This window comes from Euleptes europaea, chromosome 1, assembly GCF_029931775.1.
Source record: "Euleptes europaea isolate rEulEur1 chromosome 1, rEulEur1.hap1, whole genome shotgun sequence".
NCBI classification, from domain to species: domain Eukaryota; kingdom Metazoa; phylum Chordata; class Lepidosauria; order Squamata; family Sphaerodactylidae; genus Euleptes; species Euleptes europaea.
Window position 1 is genome coordinate 48,835,621 of NC_079312.1, and position 26,988 is coordinate 48,862,608.

Below are 26,988 nucleotides of genomic sequence, written 5' to 3' on the forward strand. Positions count from 1 at the left end.
TTTTCTCCAGGTGAACTGATCTCTATTGGCTGGAGATCAGTTGTTATAGCAGGAAATCTCCAGGCTGGAGGTTGGCAATCCTAGTAAGTCTGAAGATCAGTTGTAATTCTGGGAGAATGTCCGGCTGGGGGGCAGGGGTAGTTGGCAACCCTAGGCTTACATAAATTTTGTCCCTCCCGGCAATTGGGAGATAGAACACGTTTACATTTTACCCTGATTAAGGAATGGTGGTAACAACGGGGTCGGGTTGTTGTTGTATTATTGTTTTAAGTTACTAGCAGCAGTATTAGACAACGTAAGCAGCTGAGTTGGCTCAAAACATACCCGCCTCTCCCCATGCAAAAAGCCATGTAACTAGTGAGTATCACATAGCTGCTTATTTAAGTCATTTATGCATGGGAGGTTTTGCTGCTCTCTAGATGCACATTTCCCGCATCTGAATTCTCAAAACTCTGCATGGGAGGCTTGGCTGTTACCGCACCAGGTATTCCCAGCGATGTATTAAGTTATAAAATGTTATAAATGTATTAAATGTAAATGTATTAAAATGTATAACTGTATTAAAATGTTATTAAAAACATCGCTTTAAAAGGGTTTTTGGATGCCACGGCTAAAAAATGGTTGGAAGACGTCTTCACAGCTAAAGGGGCCAAACAAAGTGCGAAAAGTATTTTTTTATAACATTTTCAAACTCTTAATGCATCGCTGGGAATACCTAGTGCGGTAACAGCCTTTTATTTTTGAGAATTTGGATGGGGAAAATGTGCATCTAGACTAGAGAGTGGCAAAACCTCCCATGCATCAATGGCCTTATTAGAAGGGCGGGAACTGCATTTTATCCCTCTTTTCAGCCTCTCGCACCACCCGCACCTTAAGGATATTAGACATTAGACAAGAGCAAGAGTCCAGTAGCACCTTAAAGACTAACAAGAATATTTTCTGGTAGGGTATGAGCTTTCATGAGCCACAGCTCACGTCTTCAGATACAGCTAGAATGTGACTCCATCTGTCTTTAAGTAGAGGAGAGTGAATTCAGACAAGCATTAGTATGTAAATGTTAACAGTATGTAAATGTGAATAGCAGGCGTGATAGGATTCACATTTACATAAATGTTATGTAAATGTATGTAATATGTAAATATGTAAATGTTAACAGTATGTAAATGTGAATAGCAGGCGTGATGGGATTCACATTTACATACTAATGCTTGTCTGAATTCACTCTCCTCTACTTAAAGACAGATGGATTCACATTCTAGCTGTATCTGAAGAAGTGAGCTGTGGCTCACGAAAGCTCATAACCCTGCCAGAAAATATTTTTGTTAGTCTTTTAAGGTACTACTGGACTCTGGCCCTTTTCTACTACTGCAGACAGACTAACACGGCCACCCACTGTTTTATTTTTGAGAATTTGGATGGGGAAAATGTGCATCTAGAGCAGTGGTTCCCAACCAGGGGTGCGTGGACCCCCAGGGGTCCGCGAGAACTAAATTAAGGTCCGCGAAACAAAGTTATAAACCCATAATAAATTAATATTTTCAATTAAAAGTTCTCTATTATAAATATATATATATTCAAATATTATTCTAAGCTTAATGTTTAACTAACAGTTATGATTAAAGTTTATTTTCAAATTCTCAGATTTTTTATTTTGAACCTTGGGGTCCCTGCACCGAACAAAAAAGTCCTAGTGGTCCCTGGTCAAAAAAAGGTTGGGAACCACTGATCTAGAGAGTGGCAAAACCGCCCATGCATCAATGGCCTTATTAGAAGAGCGGGCGCTGCATTTCATCCCGCTTTTCAGCCTCTCGCCCCACCCGCACTTTAAGGATATTGTAAGTAGGCGGGCCGGGAACTTTCGGCCTCCGCCCTTCCTCGCGCCCCTGGCGCTCGCGCCTGCGCCGCCTTGCCGGTCCTCCCCACGGGTCGCCCTCCGCGCCGCCGGCAGGGGCCGCTGTGAAGCCGGGCTGCCGGCGGGGCGGGGCCGCTCTTGCCCCCGCGCCGAGCCGTCATATGACCGCGGCCGCCGGAGCGAAAGGCAGCAGCTGCTGCAGCCGGAGTCGGCCCGAGGCGCGGCCGTGAGGGAGTGAAGCCGCACCCGGGGGGTCGCGCTGCCTCCTCCGCCGCCATGCTGGCGTTGCTGTCCCGGCTGCTGGACTGGTTCCGGTCGCTGTTCTGGAAGGAGGAGATGGAGCTGACGCTGGTGGGGCTGCAGTACTCGGGCAAGACCACCTTCGTCAACGTCATCGCGGTGAGAGGCTCCGGGGAGGCGCCGCGCTCTCCTGGGACACCCCCCCCTCCCGGAAAGGGCGCGCGGGGGGGGGGAGGAAGGGGGGAGCTCTGCCTCTGTTTCTCTTGCCGGCTCCGCTCCTCCGCTCTGAACCCTCCGCTTCCGAACACAGAATAGTCAAGCGGGCGAAGCTTTTTCGGTGCCTCTGACCCCTTCAAGCTGCAAGTGGCATCTCTGGTTGCAATAGTAGAAAAGGGCAAGAGTCCAGTGGCACCTTCAAGACGAACAAAAATATTTTCTGGTCGGGTAGGAGCTTAAAGGTTTATGGGAGATAATATTAAATGCACTAGTAGAAAAGGGCAAGAGTCCAGTGGCACCTTCAAGACGAACAAAAGTACTTTCTGGTCGGGTAGGAGCTTAAAGGTTTATGGGAGATAATATTAAATGCACTAGTAGAAAAGGGCAAGAGTCCAGTGGCACCTTCAAGACGAACAAAAGTACTTTCTGGTCGGGTGTGAGCTTTCTGAAGAAGTGAGCTGTGGCTCACGAAAGCTCACACCCTACCAGAAAATATTCTTGTTAGTCTTTAAGGTGCTACTGGGCTCTTGCCCTTTTCTACTACTGAAGGGAAGGAGGGCATTTGTGGTGCTTGTATTGTGGGGTGGACGGGGGTGGGGAGGGAGCATGCTGCATTACAGCCAGTCCCCCCCCCCCAAAAAAAAGGTTCTGCGTGAGACTTGGGGTGTTTTTGGCAAGGAGTAGGGGAACAAGGAGCTGGGCCTTGTGGCACTGAGGTGGATGCATCTGGGACATGGCAGATGTATTTAGAGGAAGGAAGTAGAAAAGGGCAAGAGTCCAGTAGCACCTTAAAGACTAACAAAAATATTTTCTTGTAGGCTTTCTGCATGAAGAAGTTCTGAAGAAGTGAGCTGTGGCTCACGAAAGCTCACACCCTACCAGAAAATATTCTTGTTCGTCTTGAAGGTGCCACTGGACTCTTGCCCTTTTCCACTACTGCAGACAGACTAAACACGGCGACCCACTGGGAATTATCTGGTTGCAAGTTGCCTATCTGAACGCATCCCTCTGGCCAAGGGATAAACATCCCCGTGCCTAACAAAAACAGGTTCTGCCTGCCTTCTCTGTGCGAAGAGTCCTGTATTTTACACCCACCCCCACCCCGGCTCAGTTTTGTTTTGAGGCGGTGGAGCGTTCAGACGTGCACTCTCTTGAAGGGCTACAATCCCTTCAAATTGTAGGCACAAACTAGGCCTCTGTCCAATGGCTCTAGGATGGGTGGGGCTGGGTCTTGAGAGGTTGTCTCTGGCCAGTTTGTAGCCTGCGTACAAGTGTGGAGTAATAGAAAAGGGCAAGAGTCCAGTAGCACCTTAAAGACTAACAAGAATATTTTCTGGTAGGGTATAAGATTTCGTGAGCCACAGCTCACTTCTTCAGATACAGCTAGAATGTGAATCCATCTGTCTTTAAGTAGAGGAGAGTGAAGTCAGACAAGCATTAGTATGTAAATGTTAACAGTAAGTACATGTGAATAGCAGGCGTGATGGGATTAGGTGTGGTATGCAGAAGAGTCTGTGATGTCCAGGGGAGAGATGGGTGTGGAGAAATCAGCATTGGTAATGAGCCATGAATGCAAGGTCTTTATTCAGCCCAGGTAAATGCTTTGACTTTAGTTTGAATATCAACTGTAATTCAGCAGTTTCTCTGAATTACACACTTCTCTGAAGTGTGGAGTAGGGAGCCTTGGAAGAGGAGGGGCCAGTGCCCAGGCGTGGCTTGGGCAAGTCTACACAGCAGGCACGCTTTGGGATGGGCAAGGTCAGGAGCTCTGGCTGCCCCTCCCAGCAGCACTTGTGATCCTGACTCCTGGTGGGGGTGGCCTTCCCCCGAGATAACCTTTGTATGTTCCCAGGGAGCATGAAAGCCCTGGGATGCGATGCCGTTATGAGCCCACCTTAGGATGAGCTGAGCCTGCTCTCCATTACTAACTGTCAGGCAGTGGCTGCCACTTAGTGCCACATAAGGCTTTTGGAGATTGGCTTTGAGGTGCCTCATGTGTAGTTAAGTAGTCTGGGAATCCTGTGTATTCCATCCTGGAGGGTGGGGTGAAAGCATAGTTAAGTTATTCTTTAAACTACCGGTTGGTTGTATGTTTGAAATCTGTTGGCTTCCTTTGCCCGGATGAAGCTGGGGAAGTATTAGGAGAATCTCTTTCTACTTCATCTTGTTTACTTCCAATCACGTTTTCGTATAGGCTTTCAAGGTTAGACTGGAAAATGTACCCTTGATACTACATTTCTTAGTAGGATTAATATTGTGCATTGAACCCTATTTGCATATATGGCAGTGATTCTGATGGTTTGACGGGTCAGCGAATTTTGGGAATGGGAGGTCTTCTGAAATAGTAAGGATGAATAGGATTTGATCAAAGAGACCAGGTTTGTATTTGACTGAATTTTTCGGGTTAGTCAGAAGAGCTTTTTGCTTAGCGCAGTGACAATGGAAGGATTGTATCCACGATATGAAAATCCCTGTTTATGATGGGATGTGGAATGCTTCCATTGTGAGCCCAGCTTCAGAACATGACTCTTCAGTTTAATCATTAACTTATCTGTCCTAAAGGTGGCTTATAAAGGGCTTACTTGTTGTCTTTCTACGTGATGCATTGGAGCACTATACTATACTGTGCTTCCCTGACTTAGGATGTTTATATTGTCCCTTGACAAGGCTTAAACCTGCAAGCTTGGTATCTGTCTTGTGTTAGTACCTTTCTTTGAATTCCTTTGTTAGGCTTACTGTTGCAGTGAGCTGCTGCCATCAGTGCTGTAGCTTTTAACAAGTAATTTGTTGCACAGGATTATTATGACTAAGGTGCATATTATGGGCTTGCAGTTCAGCCCTCTTTGCAGGCCTGGGGAAGTGCTTCCTGGTCTGTGCCGGCTTGCTAAGCCAGTTGCATATAATGAGTTTTGCCTATAGATATTTTATCCCAGTTTTTCTTCTGAGAGCTTTCCTACAAACATGGGGAATCTTATGCATGAAAGTAACTTTAGGTGCCTCTCCAGCAGGAGCACTTAAGCTTAAGAACAAGCAAAGCTTAGTTGGCAGAACAAGATGTCCTTAAAGCATTGATGAGTAGTGTGTGGCTATTGACATATGGGTGGGTGATGTTTTTCCACGGTGGTACTTTATTCTTGGCTGTCAACAAGATTGATTTAAACCATTCACGTTGCTTAGAAGTATGTGCAAATGCATTCACACTGACCTTGTGTTTATCACCTATAGTTATACTTTACAGTTTGGTGATCAGTGGCAATCCTAAGAACATTTTCCTGTGAGTAGACCAGCTTTGGACTTTACTGTATGTTTCTTAAATGGTTTGGGGATTTTAGAAATCCAGAAATTTTGGATCTTACGGGGTGGGATATGAAATAGCTTTGCATTAGGAAGTGGAAGCACATCTTAGAGAACATGAATAGGAGGTGGAAGCACATTTTAGTGAACATAAGAATGAGCTGCCCGGTGTTGGTTCTCTTCAGAAGGCATTATGTGCATTGTGATTAATGACTGTTAAGCGAGAGCAGGCATGAGGGTGCTGGCCCCACCCATAACCATAATTGCTGGTTTATGAGTACAGAAGCCCTTTACACATGGCATTACATTCATAAAAGAGGAGTGGGGCACAAGTAGAAAAAGAGTTGGTTTTTATATGCCGATTTTCTCTACCTTTTTTTAAGGAGAATCAAACCTGCTAACGATCTCTTTCCCCTCCTCTCCCCACAACAGACACCGTGAGGTAGGTGAGGCTGAGAGTTCAGAGAGAACTGAAACTAGCTGAAGGTCACCCAGCAGGTTTCATGTGGAGGAGTGGGGAAACAAACCCTGTTCACCAGATTAGAGTCCACCGCTCTTAACCACTACACCATGCTGGCCCCTTCTCCCTCTCGTGTGTTATCACGTGAGCATGGAGGATGTGGGCATAGGGCAGGGATGGCGAACCTTTTAGAGACCAAGTGCCCAAACTGCAACCCAAAACCCACTTATTTATTGCAAAGTGCCAACACAGCAATTTAACCTGAATACTGAGGTTTTAGTTTAGAAAACTCATACATTAACATTTGCAACTCTCTAGATGTGCTGGGGCGACAGAGCACGTGCCCACAGAGAGGGCTCTGCGTGCCCCCTCTGGCACGCGTGCCATAGGTTCGCCACCACTGGCATAGGGTGTACCTATGAAGACTCCCTCCTTGTATCTGGGATGTTTTTTTTGGGGGGGGGGGGAAAGCACTATTTTCTATCACAAGGGAGGGGCTTGTGTGTGTGTATTCTCAGTTCTGGGTGGAAGGGCATCTTGATCCGTGGGTATTCTCGTCACGTGCCCAGGGAGGCAGGACCAAACATTTTTTCTACAGCTTCCTGTCTCCCTGGGCGGGAAACCCAGTTTCCGTCCTGCCTTGTATAGGGTGGCAGCGTTTAACTTGAGCTCCGTCTATAGAGGATTCCTCTCCATTTCTCTCCCTCTCCGACCTTGTTGTTTTCTCCCTCTCTCCTCCTGCCGTTTTAGATGCGTTTGCGTCTACCCGCTTTTACCGATCTTCCTAGCCCCCTCCCTTCCTCACCCCCTCCTCTTTTCTCCCGACTCCACTTCGTCCCTCGGACAAGATGGCGGACGGCAGGAGGGACTCCGATTCGGACCTCCTGTCCGAAGGAGATGCGGATCCGGCCCTCGTTGTTTCAACAGGGCGAAGGCGCAAAGATCATTCTGGCGGCCGAGCCAGCGGCCGCGCGGCGCCCGGCTCCGATGGGGCGGCCGCAGCAAAGAAAGCGCGCTCTGAGGAGCCGCTTCAAAATGGCGCCCAAACGGGAGAAGGGCGCGAACGGCCACAAACCGCGGGCCTGGCCCCGGGAAATTCGGCCTTGGAGGGCACCTCTTTGGATTTCGTTACTGGGGGTAATGTATGTGGCGATGAGCCTGAGGCTCCTGTATCTCGGAGGGAAATGCTAAATTTCTTTAATGGGGTGTTAGACAGACAAGCACAAATGATGAACGCCTTTAGGGATTCCATGGCTCCCTTGTTACATGGCATTGCCCCTTCACAGTCTCACTCTCTTAACCCCCAGGGGAGGGGGGAGCAAGATGGTCGGGCTAACTCTCAGTGGCGCACCAAGGCAGCCTTAAAATCACAACCGGTGGTTCAGTCCTACCAGCCTTCTGAAGAATATCTCTCAGGGGCTTCTGACTCAGAAACTAGAGAGGAAGGAGAATTTGACTCCGACGAGGACACTCCTATACTATTGGAAGAACAACATCCTCGCCTGTTTCTAGCAGAGGATTTCCAGACCCTCTTAAATAAGGCCCTTATTGCACTGGACCTCAATGAGGACCCAGATACAGAGTCAGTTCCAAAACCAAAGACTAAAAAGAAGGGAACCAGGGAATTCTTCCCCAGTACCAAGCCCAGGATTTGGGAGATTCCTTTCCCTGAGTTTTTTGAGACTCAGGTCCAAACTGAGTTAGACAAACCCCTTGCCAATAGGCAGTTTTCAGCGAGCATAAAAAAGCTCTACACCATGGTCCCTCAGGCCATGTCGCTATTCCAGCTCCCTCTCATTGATGCCCCCGTGGCAGCACTTCATTCCTCAGATCTCCCCGCAGAGGATGGAATGGGAAGCATTAGAGATCCCATCGATAGGAAAACAGAGATCCTATCAAAAAAGGTGCACGAGGCCTCCACCCTGGCCATTCAGGCCTCGGCCGCTACATCAATTATGGCAAGGGCCTCCATAGTTTGGATCAGAAAGATCATCCAGTTGTATACTGGTGACAACCGTAAACTAACAGAAGGCCTTAATAGGCTTCTCAAAGCATCGGCATTTATGGCTGACGCGTCGTTGGACGCAATGTCCTTTGCTGCCAGGGCCACATCTTCCAATGTCGCCATCAGGCGGGCTCTTTGGATCCGCCCTTGGCAGAATGAATTAAAGAATAAGACTCTGACAATGTCCTATCCCTATACTGGAGGGAAACTTTTTGGCGAAAGACTAGAAAAAATTTTAGTTGAAAATAAGGACAAAAAGAAAGTGCTTCCTAAGTCCTACAAGAGAGATGGGAGATCTTCATCTTCATCCTCTTTTCCCAACTTTAGGTCCTCACACACCCTTGCTCCCTTCAGACCAGACCACAGGAGGGGGGCTTGGGGTAACAGTAACAATTTCAGAGGTTCATCTCGTAGAGGGGGTGGCAAGTTTTTTCGTCCCCCCCAGGGACATCAGCAATTCACCAACACCAAGGGAGACCGGTTTCCAAAAACCCCAAAACAGTGACGCCAACCTCAAAGATATAGGGGGCAGGCTTCTTCTTTTCCAGGATGCGTGGGACAGATCTTACACGGACGCATGGGTAGCTCAGATTGTTCAATCGGGCTACCGCATAGAATTTACCAACATACCCCGAGACAAATTTGTAAACTCCCCAAGGTCAATAAGACCAGAAAAACATCAGAGAACCTTGGAGGCAGTATCTCACCTCCTGCAGATCCAGGCCATCGAACCTGTTCCTCAGATCGAACAGGGAAGTGGGGTATATTCAATTTTCTTTACAGTCCCCAAGAAAAATGGGGACTGGAGAGCTATTTTAGACTTAAAACACCTGAACAGGAGCGTGCGTTACAGAAAATTTCGCATGGAGACGCTACGTTCCATTCTAGAAGCCCTTCAATTGGATCAGTACCTCACTTCCCTGGATCTGAAGGAGGCGTACCTCCACGTCCCCATCCACCTGTCCCATCGCAAATTTCTCCGGTTCTGCTACGACCGGAAGCATTATCAGTTCAAAGCCCTCCCCTTCGGGTTGAACTCCGCTCCCCGCGTCTTCACCAAAATCTTGGTGACGCTGGTAGCCTTGCTTCGCCAGGAGGGGATTGCGGTTTTTCCGTACCTCGACGATCTCCTGATTTGCTCAGGGACCAGAGAGCAAGCACTGGATCACACCTCCAGGGTGATTCAGGTTCTATCTTCACACGGATTCCTGGTGAATCTGGAGAAGAGCCACCTAACCCCCACACAAAGGTTGGAACATCTGGGGGTTATTATAGACACTCACAAGAACTTGGTAATTCTTCCCCAGGACAAGATAGTCAAAATCCAGTCCATGGTCAAGACCACGATAGGCTCCACTCGGGGCAGAATCATGACCCTAGCCAAATTACTAGGGAAGATGGTTTCCTGCATAATTTCGGTACCGTGGGCCAGGTTCCACTCAAGGGGGCTCCAAAACTTACTTCATCCATATCAGGACCTTATCACAAGGAGCAGGGACAAGGTAGTTCCTCTCCCGCTATCCTTCCGACAATCTCTGACTTGGTGGTACAGGAGCAGCAACCTCAACAGGGGATTACACTTCTTAGTAGAAGACCGTATCCAGGTATTTACGGATGCCAGCCTGGAGGGTTGGGGAGCCACCTGTCAATCCCAGATAGCCCAGGGCACCTGGTCCATCAGGGAAAGAAAGATTCACATAAACAGACTAGAGCTGAGAGCAATCCTCTTGGCTTTAACTCACTTCCAGAACATACTACGCCACAGACATGTCTTGGTCCGAACGGACAACATCTCGGCCAAGGCATATGTCAACAAACAGGGGGGGTCGAGATCCCCCAGCCTATACAAGGAGGCAAGGGCGATCCTTTCTTGGGCAGAGTCAAACCTATTATCTCTTTCCGCAGAACACATCAGCGGGTCCCTAAATTCGCAGGCCGACTGGCTAAGTCGTCAGATACTGGACGAAGGGGAATGGTCCCTCAACGAGTCCATTTTCAAACAGATTCAGGAGAGGTTCGGCCGACCCAAGGTGGATCTCTTTGCCTCGGCGACCAACCGCCTTCTACCCAGGTTTTTTACCCGGTACTTTCATCGGGAAGCGGAACAAATGGATGCTCTGGTGGCTCCATGGCCTCAGGAGCTCCTGTTCGCCTTTCCTCCCATTCCCATACTACAGAGGGTGGTTCGAAAGATCAGAAGGGAAAGAGCAACGGTCATACTCATTGCTCCCCTCTGGCCAAGGAGACCTTGGTTCCCCAGCCTGCAAAAAATGTCAATTCAGTCCCCTTGGGAACTTCCAGCCAACCCAGACCTCCTACATCAGGGACCTCTGTTCCATCCAGAACCTCAATGGCTGCGCTTAACCGCGTGGAAATTGAGCGGGGATCGCTCCTAGGGATCGGCTACTCCCCAGCTGTAGTAGACACGATGCTAGAAGCTAGGAGACCGTCAACTAGGAGAATATATAATACTTCTTGGAGGGCATTTGTACTCTGGTGCAAGCGTAAATCCATCGATCCCCTTTCCCCAGGGATCCCTAAGATTCTAGATTTCCTTCATGAGGGTCTGGATATGGGTCTGTCGGCTTCCACCTTGCGCAGACAGGTAGCGGCGTTATCTACAGTTCTAACCGATATAGAGGGTTTTCCCCCTTCTCGACACCCACACATTATAACCTTTTTAAAAGGTGTGACTCAAACCAGACCGCCGGTAGTGCATCGTTTCCCTACCTGGCGCCTCAACGTGGTTCTCTCGGCCCTAACTAGACCACCGTTTGAGCCGATCAAGGAAGTGTCCCTTAGAATGCTGAGACTTAAGACTATTTTCCTTATCGCAGTGACCTCCGCTCGGCGTGTGTCTGAGCTTGGAGCACTCTCCTCCAGAGAGGGTCTCTGCACATTTCACAGGGATAAGGTGGTGTTAAGAACGGACCCCACCTTTGTTCCCAAGGTAAATTCCCTATTCCACAGGTCTCAGGAGATACACTTACCTTCCTTTTGTCCTCATCCTGTTCATCCCAAGGAAAAGGAATGGCATAAGTTAGACCTACGTAGGTTGCTGAAAACTTACCTCAGTCGAACAGCTGACTTTAGAAAATCTGATGCCCTCTTCATCTCCATCACTAATCCCAATAAAGGGGGGAAAATGTCAACCTCTGCCATTAGCACGGCAGTCAAGCAGTGTATTATTGAAGCATATAGGGCCAGCAAAATTCCCCCTCCGGAAGGAATCACTGCACACTCAGTGCGCAGTGCGGCCACTTCAGCAGCTTTCAATAAACAAGCTTCCCTGGAAGAAATTTGTCGGGCGGCCACATGGTCGTCAGTCTCCACCTTCGTTAAACACTATAAAATAGATTCCAGGGCCTCCGCTGACGCCGCATTCGGTAGAAGGGTGTTACAGCAAGTCTTGGACTAGTACTGAATCCCACCCCGGGGCATAGCTCTTGGATATCCCACGGATCAAGATGCCCTTCCACCCAGAACTGAGAACGGAGCCTTGTGTACTCACCGTGACGGCTCCTTCTGTTCTGGGTTGAAGGGCATCTTGCCCACCCTTCTCAGGTCCAAGACCCCTTTCTCCTTCATAGAGGGCATTAAAATTGGAAATTCACAACAGATTATAATTCCTTCCTGAAACTAACTATGTCCGCCATTTGTCCAGGGACCTTTCCTTAACGTTTCTTTCTTGTTGAAGTTACTGTTCTTTCAAGGAGCTCATTGTTTTTTGCTTAAATGCAATGCTGTTGTTTTGCTTGTTGTTGTTCACTTACCTGTCTCATTAGCTCGGCGAGTCCGTAAACTGGGTTTCCCGCCCAGGGAGACAGGAAGCTGTAGAAAAAATGTTTGGTCCTGCCTCCCTGGGCACGTGACGAGAATACCCACGGATCAAGATGCCCTTCAACCCAGAACAGAAGGAGCCGTCACGGTGAGTACACAAGGCTCCGTTCCTTACACGTATGGACTCTGCGTTAATAAGCAGACAGTCATGTGGAGGCAGAGTGTGGGGCCAGCAAACTGTTGCTTGCTCCCGGTTGGCATCAGTTGCTTTCACCATTGGTAATGTCTTCTGTAGAAGCTCAGGGATAGGTGGGTCATTGGGTAGCCCACACCTACCAAACTTGTTGGTAGTCTATACTTTCTCTGTTCATGTTCTTTGAATATAAGCAATACATCTTTCACAGATGGGAACCATTCTGGTGCTGTCAAAGAAGCTAGAGATCATTTTCACATGAGATCAGTACCTTCCTACTTATCTAGAATTTGCATCTGTGCAGGGGTGTTTCATGCAGGCATTGAAAACAAGACCCAGTTAAACTTATAACAGGTTGAGCGGAAACAATAGAGGTACTCACATCAGAATGAATGGGAGGTGGAGAGGAGGGGTGGTTCTGCCACTTGAGGTCTTGTGGGCTGATGGCTTTCTTTGTATATTTGCAAGGCTGAAATAGTATCTTCTATTTCGGTGGTCTTCAGAATAAAAATAATTGTATCAAGAATTCTCCAAATGTGTGTGTTAAGTGCCGTCAAGTCGCTTCTGACTTATGGTGACCTGGTGAACGAATGACCTCCAAAATGTCCTATCATTGATAGCCTTGCCCAGGTCTTACATACTGAGAGCTGAGGCTTCCTTTGACTCAATCCATCTTGTGTTGGTTCTTTTCCTGCTGTTTTCAACTTTTCCTAAAATTATTGTCTTTTCCCGTGACTCTTATCTTCTCATAATGTAACCAAAGTACAATAGCCTCAGTTTAGTCATTTTAGCTTCAAGGGAGTGTTGAGGCTTGATCTGATCTAGAACCCACTGATTTGTCTTTCTGGCGGTCCATGGTATTTGTAAAACTCTCCTCCATCACCACATTTCAAATGAGTCAACTTTCTTCCTGTCAGCTTTCTTCATTCTTCAACTTTCACACCCATATGTAGTAATGGGGAATATCGGTATGAATTATCTTGATTGCCAGTGACACATCCTTATACTTTTCTAGCTCCTTCATGGCTGCCCTTCCCAGTCACATTCTTTTTCTGATCTCTTTGTCTCTCTTTTGGTTGATGATGCAGCCAAGATATAGAAAATATTGAACAATTTCAGTTTCTTCATTGTCAACCTTAAAGTTGTGCAAATAATCAGTCATTTCTTCTTTCTTCTTGATGTTCAGCTGTAATCCTGCATTGGCACTTCTTGCTGTACTCTTCATCAGGAGTCATTTCCAGACCACAATGTTCTGCCAGTAATGTGGTGACATCTGCGTGTCTCAAATTGTTAATGTTCATAGAATCATAGAGTTGGAAGGGACCACCAGGGTCATCTAGTCCAACCCCCTGCACAATGCAGGAAATTCACAACTACCTTCCCCCCCACACCCCCAGTAACCCCCACTACATGCCCAGAAGATGGCCAAGATGCCCTCCCTCTCATCATCTGCTTATGGTCATAGAATCAGCATTGCTGACATATGGCCATCTAACCTCTTCTTAAAAACCTCCAGGGAAAGATCTTACCACCACCTGAGGAAGCCTGTTCCACTGAGGAACCGCTCTAACTGTTAGAAAAGTCTTCCTAATGTCTAGATGGAAACTCTTTTGATTTAATTTCAACCTGCTTGTTCTAGTCTGACCTTCTGAGGCAACAGAAAACAATTCGGCACCATCCTCTATATGACAGCCCATAAAGTACTTGAAGATGGTTATCATATCACCTCTGTCTTCTCCTCTTTAGGCTAAACTTACCCAGCTCCTTCAGCCTTTCCTCATAGGACTTGGTCTCCAGACCCCTCACCATCTTTGTTGCCCTCCTCTGGACACATTCCTTCCACCAATTTTTATACCACCTTCACCTAAACCTAATCCAGTTTTTCCTTATGATCTACATAGAGATTGAATAGTCAAAGAGATAAACTTCTGTTCTGACTTCTTTGCCAATTGGAAACTGGTGGTGGTGGTACTGTACTATGTGCTTTGCTAGTTAAAGTTCCAGTGCTGCATTCTTAACCACATTTTTGGGAAAGGAAGAACCACTGAGCTCAGTAGAGTTTGCTTCTGAGTAGGCAGTCATGTCTTTCACTATTTGTCGTTCATTATGGTGGAAAATGTTATTGTGTGGAGTGAGCTCTTACCTTGTCATTAGATAAACTTGATCATGACCTGTTTTCTCTGAAAGATGTAGCCGAATGACTCATTGAAGGTGGCGTAATAGTGTTGAAGCCTGGATGCTGATGCAAGATGCTACCCCACCCATCCAACTGGAATATTTTTAGAATTGCAAATATTTTAATAAACAAAATGTAGTTTTCTGCTGGAATAAAAACAGCTAAAAATACACCCATATCCGATGGTGTGGGGTAGAAAACGTTCTGAAATAGAAAATATTGAAAGTTTGTGGTACTTTATTTTTCCTTTTGGAAATGTTTTATTTCAGAAGGTGCATTGTGTCCTAGAATTTCCCTCAGTGAATGACTGGTACTACCATTATAATAGTAGGGAAGTTTGCCAGTTATGAAGTTGTGATTAATATTTTTGTGGTAACTAGTGCTGGGAATTGTGTGAAAGAGTACATTGTATATTTTATTTATCTGGAAGCTGGGGGGGATAAAATAAAATAATCCAAATTAGCCCTGAAATTAATCTGTGGCATTTGGGGGCCCTGTGTGTGTGTGTGTATACACACACACACGCACGCACACGCGCACACACACATTTAGCTATATAAGCTGATTCTAAGATTTGGAGATTTTGAAATTGGTGAATTAGCAATAAGAACCTTGGCCTGTTTGCAGTAGCAGACATTAATAATCTCTTGTGTGGCATTTCACAGCCATTGTGTTCTTTATAATCCTTTTAGCAGGCTTGTGCTGAAGTGGTGAAGGATGTAATGAAATGACATCTGCAGGACTAGTTATGCAGTTTCTCCTTTATACCTGATACTGATGCAGATTGGAACTATATATGCACTTGAGGCAGATACAAAACTAAATCTAGAGATGTTATTAGCATAACAAAGAATATGTGTGATAGTCGTTTGAAGCATTTTGGCTTCAAACGGGGAGGAGGTATCACCTTTGGACTTGCCATATACAATCAGGTTTTTTTTTAAGCTTAACTGTGAAAGGGCTAAACTTAATACCTGTTACTCATCTAAAAATCTGCTGTTAGTTTAGGCCACTTATTTCTGTAAAACCTGTGTATCTAGGAAGATGTTGTCCTTTAATTTCCTGTTTTTTAGTAGCCCTTACGTGTGCCAAGAACGTATTTCCTTAAGAGATTACAAGTGGCAATTAACTTGTGACATAATCATTCCTGGACAAAAAGTTGAGGATCCTGGGTTAAATTCTTTATCTGACCATTTATTGCAGTGTCTGTCCTTGATTAATAACCCTGGTTTTTTGAAAATCTTCTTGGCTGTCTTAGTAACTTCTAATGAAGCATTGCTAAGTTGCAGTCAGGCCAGAAGCAATACACTACAACCAGAACTAGGAAGTGAGATTGTTCTTACTGCTTTCCATTTAGGTTTGCAACAAATAAAGTAGAAATAGGTTCTGCTAAGTTGCTGGGATAGGTTTTAATAGAGCTGCTTGTAGGAATAGCTAACAGTTTCTTTTCTCCAGAGGTAGTTGGTCAATACAATGTATCCTCTGAACCACTTTGGATGCTAGCCCTCTGTGAGTCCAGTATTAAAGGCTTCTCAAGTGTTATCTTTGGAAATATATAAGTGCTTCAATATCACTTGAAAATTTGGTTGTGGGTATGAGGAAAAAAACACATTAATGGTAAGTAGTCCCCTTCCTTCCCCCACCCTCCCAGTATGTGGTACACAATTTTATATCCTAGTTGTCAAAGTTTTGCAAATACTAACTTGAGCACCATGTTGTGACTGGCCTCGGAGTCAGGATCTACAGGGATTGCTTGGAACCATAGTTACATCAGGTGAATGGGAAGAAGTGTGTGCAGAAGTTCCCCATTAACATGAGTGATCTGTCCTACCTTATATGTCCGGGACAGAAGGAAAGCCTCCATACCATATTGCTCTCCTGCTTGTCTGTTGTGTAGGTGGTATAGGGGCATAATTAAATCTGATATCTTTACTTATACCTCACTTGTCTAAACCTCAGTGGGGAACCCAAAGCAGTGTACAATATAGAAAAATGTAGCAAACAGGAGGAGGAGGCTTGTGAGCCTGTCTGTCAGGTCTTGCACCCAGCTTAAGGATCCAACCTTCAGGCTAAAAGCTGAAGGACAAGAGCCCTTTGGCTTGCACTCAAGGGCTCTTGCTTCTGGGCACCCCTGGGCCCTTAAGTACCTGTGGACAGGGGAGAAACCAATTCAACCAAATCTCATTTAGGTCATGTTAGCCCACGAGCAGACTCTAGTCTGCTTTCTCCCTTGTCCTGTTCTTTGGTACTTACTTCCTTAACTCCTTGAACTGTTAAGAGGCATGCTCCATTCCTGCCTACATGCTAACTATTTTGCTTTTTGCACTCCCTGTTCTCTAAAGTGCAGATATGCCTGAGTTCAGCTGAAACTGAGAGAACTCTCGAACTTGCTGAAAACATAAGCACTTGGGATTGAACACTGCCCCTACTTGTTCAGTGCCTCCCTTCTTATGAAATAAATAAGCGTTCATTCTGAAGGCTTTTCTGGGAAGGTTGGTTTTAATGACATCGTCTCTTACACTGCACAATAAGAGTAGACAACAAGGTGCTGTTGAAGCACTTCAGTTTGATCTTGGCCTGCTACCTAGAACCCCAGTGGTATATGGTTTTGTAGCCAAAATGCTAAAAGAATCTTTTATATAGCTGAAGACCAAGAACATAAGAAAAGCAATGCTGGATCAGACCAAGGCCCATCAAGTCCAGCAGTCTGTTCACACAATGGCCAACCAAGTGCCTCTAGGAAGCCCACTACCAAGATGACTGCAGCAGCACCCTGCCTGTGTTCCATAGCACCTAATCTCTGGAATTCTTATGTATGATTTCCAAGTACTGGTACCATTGGTATTATACACTATACAGTATTAGTAGAGTTTATTGTCTGAAGTGAGACCTTTTCCTAGACTTACCCAGGCCACAGCAGATGGCCATAATCTTGGGCCAACCTTTTGGCTGCCAACTGCTCCTATGGCCATGCCGGTGGCAAGAGAGCGAGCATGGCCAGGCGATGCATAGCTCATACATGTCACCAAGCAACCCCTTTAAGGAGCTGCCAACTTTATTCTTTGCAGTTACATGCTTGTAAATGTCATGGATTGTAACTAATGGCAGAACTGTTGCCTCAGTAGTTCCTTTTAAGTGTATTCTTGTCTGAAGCTAGACCTTCTCCTGAACTTACATGGGCTGCAGCAGGTGTCAGGCTGCCAACTGCTCCTGTGGCTGCCCAGATTGCAATTCATGGCTCCTGCTGTGGATCGTTGAGTGGCCCCTTTAAGGAACTGCCAGCTGCAGCTGGGCCATACTGTCAGGCAAATGGGGAGCAGGTATAGGAAGTCAGGGAAGGCTGTTGGGTGTGTGTGCACAATTAAGCCCATATAAGGGGCATAGAGGTCCATATAACGGGCAATGGAGGAGGCAGCTCCAGGTCTTGTCCAGACTGTGGAGGAGAGACTTGGGAAGAGGAACAAGGTGGGGTTAACCCCCTCCCCCCTCTGTATCTGTGGCCTTTGCTGGTGCTAGAGTCTTGACTGGAACCACAGAGGGGAACAGGGAGGCCTAAACAGGTGTGGACCCCTTGATCCCCACACTTAAACAGTCAGGATAAATATTGGCAAGGGTTATAGTTTTAAACCTAAAAGCTGCATTTATTTAGATAATCCTGAGGGGTATACTGATAGAAGTGAGTGAGGAAGCAGTCTATGCAGTTGAAATAGTGACTGACAACGGACATCCAGTTCAGCCTGTAAAATTGTTGTTGGTGTACAGAGGAATGTTAGATCTAAATTTGCACCCTTGGTTATAGTTAAGATCTTGGTGGTTTCCAGATGGTGAACATCAAGGTCATGTAGTTAGGAAAGGTTTAGATAAAATCTGGATTGTTGTCAAGATGGCAAAATTAAGGTGATGGACAGTTATGGAAGGTAGAAGACAACCTTAAGAAGTGTTAGTCACCATTTACTGATTATTGCAAGTAGCAATATAATTCTTATGTAATCAAATGTGGGAGTATCAAAGTAATTACAGAGGCTGTTAAATTGAAAGTTAACTGTCTTATAGTATATCTTGGTTATCTTAGAACATGGAAAAAAACACTTGTACAGTTAAATCAGTTTGATTGCAATGGAAAAGGAAGGAAGGGTAACGTAACATGTGAGCTGCCCTTATGCAGACTCTAACAGTGCATTCCTAAGGAGAGTTACTCCAGTCTAAGCCTATTGAAATGGGCTTAGACTGGAGTAACTCTCTTTAGGAATGCACTGTAATTTTACTGAACGCAGTTGAAGACTTCCGTACTACGTTTTGCCTCAGTCTTGTATCTGAAATGTTTGAGAGGTATGTATCCCAAAGTCTTGTTCTCTGTCATGGGGCAACACTGTTAACTCCATGCAATATATCCAAGTATACTTTAATATCTTAATCAGTAGTATATACTGGCCCGCCATGAACCTCTATCATACAGCACATTTTTAACCAACACCCGAGAGCTTAACAAGTTGTAGGGTCAGAATTCTGAACTTCAGTTTTCAGTTCTGAAATTTGCTTTCCTCCATGAAATAATTTTCTGCTCAGGGCAGTGGGGGAAAAAATCACGTGGAATGAGTTCCGCTTTAGGCTTTTGAGACTTAAGACCATGTGGAAAGACCACACTGTGGTTTGTAGGGAAATTTTGGCTAATCAGCAACTCTTCAGAAGAGAATTTTATGTCTGTCTTGTCTTCTCTGAAGTGCAAGGTGTTTTTGATCACTCTCGTGATGGTTGAAAACGAACACTGATGTGTTTATGCCTCGGTCAGTCAGCAGGCATGACTTGCCAGCATCACCGTGACTCTGTAAGTAGCAGATATTGATCAGCAGTCCATGCTTCTAAGCTAGAAGCACAAGAATCTGCAGCTCAGAAGGCATGGGCACATGGACAAACTCCCAAATGAACTGAAGGGCCAATTCAAATAAGTAATTTTCATCACTGGGGTCTGTGGTGCCAGTCCTTTTGGGGTTTGTAGCAAGCTGCTTCTTACAGCTGAGGGAGCTGCTTGAACATTCAAAGATGTTCAGTCTCTGCAAGTACGCGTCTTGTGATTCTGTTCCACTTTTAAATCTTCATTTCAAATTGTGACTGTCTGCAGGCAGTTCAGTATGTGTGTTAAGGCTGTGGGTGGATTCAGGCAGGTGAATAGTGAAGCCAGGATTGGGTGGGTGGAGGCAGTATATGCCAACAGTGAGACTTCAGCTCAGTAGCTTCTACAAGCAACTGAAATGCCGCTTGACCAGGAGGTGGCTGTTTGCAGTGACACCCGTTTGTGTGTAATATGTCAAATTATTCATGTGACTAGTCACATGCTATGGATATTCTCTTTTGCTGATGTCTCCACCTCAACTTGCTGCTGAAGTTCATCTAAAACAATAGATAGCTATTTCAGGTGGGTGACAGCCAATATGACTACACTGCAGGTGAAAACAAAGCGAAAGGTACTTGATGCATTCAGATAAGCAAATGAAACGGCATGCTCAGAATGGGGGGAAAACCCCCTCATGGGTAAAGCAGATTGTCAGGCAGTGCTTTCGCTCCAACAGTTGTCATTCCAGTGCTATGCGTTGTTAGCCAGTCTGGTGAATTGAGCTGTCAGGCTTTCTTTTCTAGATGTCACTCTGGGCAAAGTAGCTCTGGTCTAATTGAATGCCCTGTGAGATGTCTTCCGTCTGATCTTGAGGTCACTTTTTAAAATATAACAATCTAGGGACAATACATTATCTTACTAATGTAGGAAATGTATATTCCATCTCTACAGAAGTAATGTGAGGGTTACCTGTTATAAATATCTAGGCACCCTTTAGGGTCTTGGCAGTACTCTTACACTGCTCAGATATGCGTCAGATTGTGTTAATGTCAGAACTTCCACTGAGCCTGTTGGGATAAGTATCTATTGCAAGAGTTTAAATAGCTGTTGTTGCAAAATAGTGAGTTGAGCAATAGGGCTGCTCTTCTGGCTATGCAACAGCTATCAATGTGGGAAATGAGAATGCTCAGTAACTCTTTGCAGATGTTTGGGTCATGTGCTAGAATATGTTATAGTAATTCTTAACTATCAGACAACTTGCAGAAACTGAACTGCAGTTTATCCTTTGTCTACTGGCACTTTTGGGGATCATCCCTAGGATGGTGGCATCTGGAAGCAGAATAGAAGCAAGCATAATATAGTGCTCTGAATCCCCCCCCCCCAAAAAAAACTCTGTAATGCCTATCCCCAGAGACAAAATCCTGCTGTAGGTTTAAATTGCAAATCTATATACTCATAGTGAAGTCAGCCAAATCTGAGGATACTTAAATCCAGGGACTGGAGCTGTGAACGGGTGAGACAGATATTTCTACAAACCTGAAAAGGGCCCCAGGTTTGCGGGAAAATGTGAATTTTTTTTTAAAAGGGATTCAGATATTTTTTTCAACTCTGTATGCTTATTTTATAACATTTTTGCTGTGAAGAAGAGGCATGTTGTCCCTGCAGACACAGATTTGAGAACTGCTAAGTCCCAAGCATCTGTGATACCTTCTAGATAGAAAAATTGCCCAAAATAATCTTACAGAAATCTTACACATGGCATTGTGAATGGATTAATGGAATTCTTTTAACAAAAAAATTAAACATGGCATGAATATACAGCCTCATGCTACTTAATTAAAAACAAATCCTTGTTTCATGATGAATAACCTTTGGACTACAATGTATCTTAAATAGTTTAAATAGTTTTCTATCTTTAGATAAATTCCCCCCCCCCAAGCATTTTATTTTAAAAAATATATTTAAATGTTTTTTATTTTTTTACAAAATATAATCATTGATTTTTATCCAGTCTGGTCCAAGCTGGGGTTGCATTTTCCCTAAAGAGCAAGACATATAGCTTACAGCTTCCACTGGATTTTGCTTTGTCACTGAGCTCTAAAGTTACTGTGATAGCTGGAGGTACTTCATTCAGCTGGTGAGTCAACAGTAATCAGTTCTCCGGCAAGAACTTGAGTTCAGTCATATATACTATGTTAACTTAGAGTTGCCAGCTCTGGGTTGGGAAATACCTGGAGATGTTGAGGGTGGAGCCTGAGAAGGGTGGGGTTTGGGGAAGGGAGGAACTTCCGTGGGGTATAATGCCATAGAGTCCACCCTCCAAAGCAGCCGTTTTCTCCAGGTGAACTGATCTGTCACCTGGAGATCAGTTGTAATAGCAAGAGATCTCCAGCCACCGCCTGGAGGTTGGCAACCCTATGATAGCCTTCTGTGTTGATTATTGACATGCCTTCTATGTGGAGCTGCTTTTTGAAGAAGCCTGAGAGGCCACTAATACAGAATGCTTAGCTGGCGGCAGGGAGGCTTCCAGATTAACTGACAAGCGTTCTGCATCTTCGTAGCAGTGGTTAAAATGAGTAAGTGCTCAGACAGGCAGACTGGAGTGAGGGATGGAAAACAGAAATCAAGGGGAATTGGGGAAATGGAAATGGATTCAGTCTATACATGTGAACCGTCTGTAATTTAGCCTGCCCTGTTCCTCTAAAGGGGTAAATAGGCTAAAAACTGCTACTTATCCCTACCACTCCTGGAATAGATTTCCATTGCTGATAATAAAGAATAAGCTTAGAATAAGACTTTGCCTAGTACTTCCCTACCTTGTTTCAGTCTTATAAGTAGAGTTATGAGAGCCAAGTGGTAGTTTCAATTAACGAAGGAGATACTGATAACCTAGCGCCAGTTGTAAGAGTGTCTCCTAAACTGGACACATATTGCAAAAATACGTTCATGTTGGCAAGTGTGTGTGAACTTGGCAAAAAATACTTCATCTCAATAAAGAGGTAAAATTTAAAGCATAACCATGTGGGAAGCCTTCGTCAGTTTACATTAGCCATGAGCTTTCCCAGCAGCATTAAAACAGCCTTTGCCAATTTTATCTCCTTCAGAGCATTTGTGATCTCAAAGCGCCAGGTTTGTCAAAGTTTGGTAGCGGTGGTGTGCTTAATATGTGACCTCCATTCTTTTTAAAGACTCTTCTGAGGCAAGTTGGAGGGGATTATTCTTGTCGTATATGCTGGTACTTCTTTCTGAACTCCTGGCCCTGCCATCTGTATGTAGCCTTTACTGAAGCTCTGTGTAGACGTTATGCTGCAAATCTTGGTCAAAGTTTCAGATATATTTTCATATAGTCCTTAATATATGGAGAACCCGGTTTGATTCCCCATTCCTCCACATGAGCAGTGGAGGCTAATCAGGTTAACTGGATTTGTTTCCCCACTCCTACATGCAAAGCTAGCTGGGTTACCTTGGGCTAGTCACACTCTCTCAGCCCCACCTACCTCACAGGGTGTCTGTTGTGGGAAGGGGAAGGTGATTGTAAGCCAGTTTGATTCTTTTAAGTGGTAGAGAAAGTTGGCATATAAAAACCAGCTCTTCTTCTTCTAATATGTAAAGCCTATCACTTGCAGATAGCCTGCTCTCCTCCTCCCAAATTTTGCACTGTGGAATTATTCTGTAGTTTTATTGAGCATTTGCCTGGAATAAAACCTTTGAGAGCCATGTGTTTGCAGTTGGTGGTGCAGGTGCCAGATTGTCTATCTCATGTTCAACTTTCTATTGTTTAATAGCTCTCACATGAAGAAATCTTACTTGGAAGCATCTTTATACTTGAGTTGATGGCTTGTACCTTGCCATTAGATTTTGGTGTCTCTCTCTCTTCTTTGGCCTATCCCAAATTCTTATTGCTTGCCTATCCCAAATTCTTTATTTTTAAATATGTAAGAGTGTGCTATAGTCATAATGAAACCATAATTATCTTCATGCTATTTTGAAACAAACTGATGATGAATTCTATTAAAACTGGGGTGGGAAACCTACATTGTGAGTATACAGGAGGTAGTAGAGGAGGCATAGCTGGTGATGGCGAAACGTCCGGTACAACGTCAGTGGCTCCTTTTAGAAAGTAACTGTGGGGCAGGAAGAACAGAATGTAGCCTATGGTCTCGTGCCTTTGCTGAAAATAAAATGTTGAAATGTAGTCCATGATTCATGCTATAGTACAGTGGATTGCAGCTGTAAACCTTGTGAAACATTCCCCAGTTCATCAGGTCTAGACACGAAGCTGACTTTCAAGCTGGATATCTATAAATTGTGCAATTTGTGATGCTACTATAGCTTCCCATGCTAAGCTTTTCAGGTTCTACCAGATGTTATCCTGTCACCTCGGGTATTTGGGAGTACTACTTTTGGGGTTAGTACCCGGTATCCAAAAGGTGAGGCATTTTTCAGACATGGGTGGCAAATGCAATTTCTTAACATGCTTGTTGGATTATGACTCCTTGGGAGGGGCATGCCTGACTTTTAGCATAACACTGGGGAGTGCAAATTCTTTCCACACTTACATCTTGAATTCAAAGTCAACAGGAATCTGCACGGGTTTCAGTATGTGTCAATTATTCCTTCTCTCATTCTGTCCCTTTGATTTTCATTGTCTCACATACAGTACTTGCTTCTTGGTATTCTGCCTTCAAATCTCTTCCAAGTGTATGAAGAAACATTAAATCTGTGAGCCTTTCTACATTTTAAATAACTGTGGTGTAGCATCAAGAAGAAAACAGTAGGCATAGATGTATATTTAAAAATGCAGCTGCTTGAGAGATCTGGTACCTGTTGTCCTCCTGATGAGTATATTTTCTGTTTTCTTCTCAGTCAGGTCAGTTCAGTGAAGACATGATTCCTACAGTGGGCTTCAACATGCGGAAAGTTACAAAGGGTAACGTCACAATAAAGGTACGTAAAATTTGGTGCAGAGGGAGATTTTGTTAAGCTGCAGACATTGCTGTTTGGAATGCCATAGCAAATGAGAACAGGTTGCGGTCAGAAGGAATAAAGGAACTCTTCCCTCTTACCCCCCCCTTCAGTCCCTGTGCAACTTATTCAGCCACACATTGCACACATCCATTATTTTTATCACCTGCTACCATCAGATAAAACAGCTTTTATCAACAGAGGGCTAAGCATATCTAACCACTTATCAAAACTTGAGGGGTGGATCATGTAGACACTTGTACAACAATTCTGTAATATGGCCCTTAACTATGTTAATTTCTTACCTTTTTAAAAAGACTCCTGTAGGGGGCAAGCCTATTACAATTTAGAACTGTTGCGCCCGTATGCGGAAAATCCTATGCTGAATAGAAAGTGCGTGATATCCTTGTCACTGCATGCAAAGCACCCCATTTTCTCATGTTTTTCTTTGCTTCTGTAGCCCTTTCAAGCTCCAGGAAAGATCATTCCTAGGGTTGTGGGATTGCACAACCAACTGCCTGCTTGTAGGGATTGGAGTGAGGAGGACCCAGAGGTGAAACTGGCTCTCCTTACTTTTCACAAGGGCAGCTCTATGCGAAAAGGGATCAGTTTCATTCTCTTAATTCCTCCTGGCTCCAGCCCACCAACTCTTCATAGCTGTTCCTCAGTGCAGATCCTGTGGTCCCAGAAATGATCATCCTGGGGGTCAGTAAGAGCTGCAGGAAAGAAAAGGAACATGGAACTCTGTGTTTGTCCACCCACCAGTGGTAGGACTTCTGGGTATATCCCAATTTGTCAATTGCTGTGTTTATAGTAAAGTACCCTTGTGTTGAGGATTGTGCTCCTTCGAAAATTCTGAGTAAATTAGGCAGTGGCTTGAAAGGAAACCTTAAGGCGGCATATACTGGCCCTTAACTAATGGGAAAGGAGTGTCAAGGCAACAGGAACAGCATCTGGTGTATCTTTTCTGCCTCCCTAAAGTTGGCTACGGAGAGTAGGTTTGTTCAGTCCTTGCTACTGGATAGGAATGGTGCTAAGTGTAGGTACAAAGATGCTGTCATCACTGCTTGTGTGTGTGTATAGCAGTATATCCTTGGGACATAAACTCAGTACATAAAACAAGTGACTAGTTCAGGTCAGCTCATGACCTTCAGGAAGAGGTGTTCCTGCTAACTGAACAACAGGTTCAGGGGCCAGTTGGCTTGGATTCCATGGCATGCTTTGGCAGATAGGGGGGTTTCTGTCAGTGTATTGCAGTTCCAGCCCCTAGGAGCAGCATTTCAGGGTCATTTTGGGTTGCAGTAGGAGGGGGATGTGAAGGAATTGTGCTCTGTTGACAGAAATCCTTCTGTTGGTAGAAATGATCTGTGGGGTTCATGTCTTTAAGCTGTTGACAGCTGCAAATGTCTCAGTCTTTGGATAAGGAAGTCCTGCTTTCTGTACAGTAGAAAGCCGTGTTAATCAGATGCTCGGTACAGGTTATTCTTGGCGTAGATCATTTTCAGATTTCCTAGTCAATGTCACTTCCTTTTATTTTGACTTTAAACATTTTTAAATGACGCTTCCCCCCCCCCTCCAATCTTTTTAAAGATCTGGGATATAGGAGGACAGCCACGTTTCCGAAGCATGTGGGAGCGCTACTGCAGAGGAGTCAATGCTATTGTGTAAGTATAGGCCTTCTGTAGCTCTTTCTTTGTAGCTGCTTTTTATGCTGTCTTGTACAGCATCAAGGCATTTTTGTGCTGCACAAATGTTTAATGTGTGGCTATATTCTGTTCTTCCTCGAAGCAGTCAGGAATAAGCTTCCATTGCAAGCAATGCAGAACTAGGTTCCTTACCGTTTTGCAGAGTTCAGTAGTTACATTGATTTTTAGTCTCTAGAGAAATAACTCTATTTATTGGCTTTGATTATAATGGCTTGGATCCAATGTAGAATCATAGAGCTGGAAGCGGCCATATAGGCCATCTAGTCCAAACGCCTGCTTAATGCAGGAATCCGCCTAGAGCATCCCTGACAAGTGCTTGTCCAGCCAATGCTTGAAGACTGCCAAAGATGACCATCTCCCTAGGCAGCCAATTCCACTGTTTAACAGCTCTTACTGTAAATTTTTTCCTGTTGTCCATCTGGTACCTTTCTGCCCATAATTTAAACCCATTATTGCAACTCCTGGTCCTCTGCTGCCAACAGGAGTAGCTCCCTGCCCTCCTCTTGACAGCCCTTTAAATACTTAAAGAGAGCAATGATGTCCCCCCTCAACCTTCCTTTCTCCAGATTAAACATTCCCAAGTCCCTTAGCCTTTCCTTGTAGGACTTGGTCTCCCTGATCATCCTCGTTGCTCTCCTCTGCACCCGCTCCATTCTGTCCGCATCCTTTTTGAAGTGAGGCCTCCAGAACTGCACACATTTAGCATGAGCAGAACTTGGTGAAAGAAATGCAGTTGTCCAGCTTCCCTTCCCTACTGCATCCCACTGCATTTCCTGTAATGCTTTTCCTAGGAAGCAGGCACTGTGGAACAGCTGTAGGGGTGAAGTGGACAGTCAGTTTGGTGAAAATTGTGCCTCCTGCCTCATTTGAGGAAGGACACGTCTACCACGGAAAACAAGGTTTGGATCCAAGCCGAAGTGTTCAGTGATCTGAGTTTTCCTAGGGACAAAGCTGATATTAATAACTTTGATTCCCCTATACCACCACTGTAGACCTCCAGTTTCCCCCTCGCGCTGTTCCTGGGGGGAGGGGGTCTGCTGTCTCTCAAGAGCAGCATTTCTTGCTGTTTTGCTGCATAAGCAGAAAATCCATTATACTGAAGATCATAGCTACTAGATCTCATTGCTTTCAGTGGAAATTTAATTTATATTTGTATTTTAAAAACTTGAGTCCAAATTGGGCCTTCAAGTAAATCTACTACGAAAGCTACAGGCTATTCTTAAAATGCAGCAAAAAACTAAATGTCTAGTGAAGGCTTAGAAATCAAACT

At 44.9% G+C, this 26,988-nt stretch overlaps 1 protein-coding gene across 1 annotated transcript in view; it reads left to right on the forward strand.

Moving 5' to 3' along the window:
* The first annotated feature begins 2,114 nt into the window (after nt 1–2,114).
* Nucleotides 2,115–26,988, forward strand: part of ARL8B (ADP ribosylation factor like GTPase 8B) — a 28,751-nt gene continuing 3,877 nt past the window's right edge. Inside the window, exons 1-3 of the mRNA XM_056855240.1 lie at nt 2,115–2,251; nt 23,914–23,994; nt 25,603–25,676. Of these exons, the coding sequence (XP_056711218.1) occupies nt 2,129–2,251; nt 23,914–23,994; nt 25,603–25,676 (278 nt within the window). The 5' untranslated portion in view covers nt 2,115–2,128. The remainder of the gene's footprint in view (nt 2,252–23,913; nt 23,995–25,602; nt 25,677–26,988) is intronic.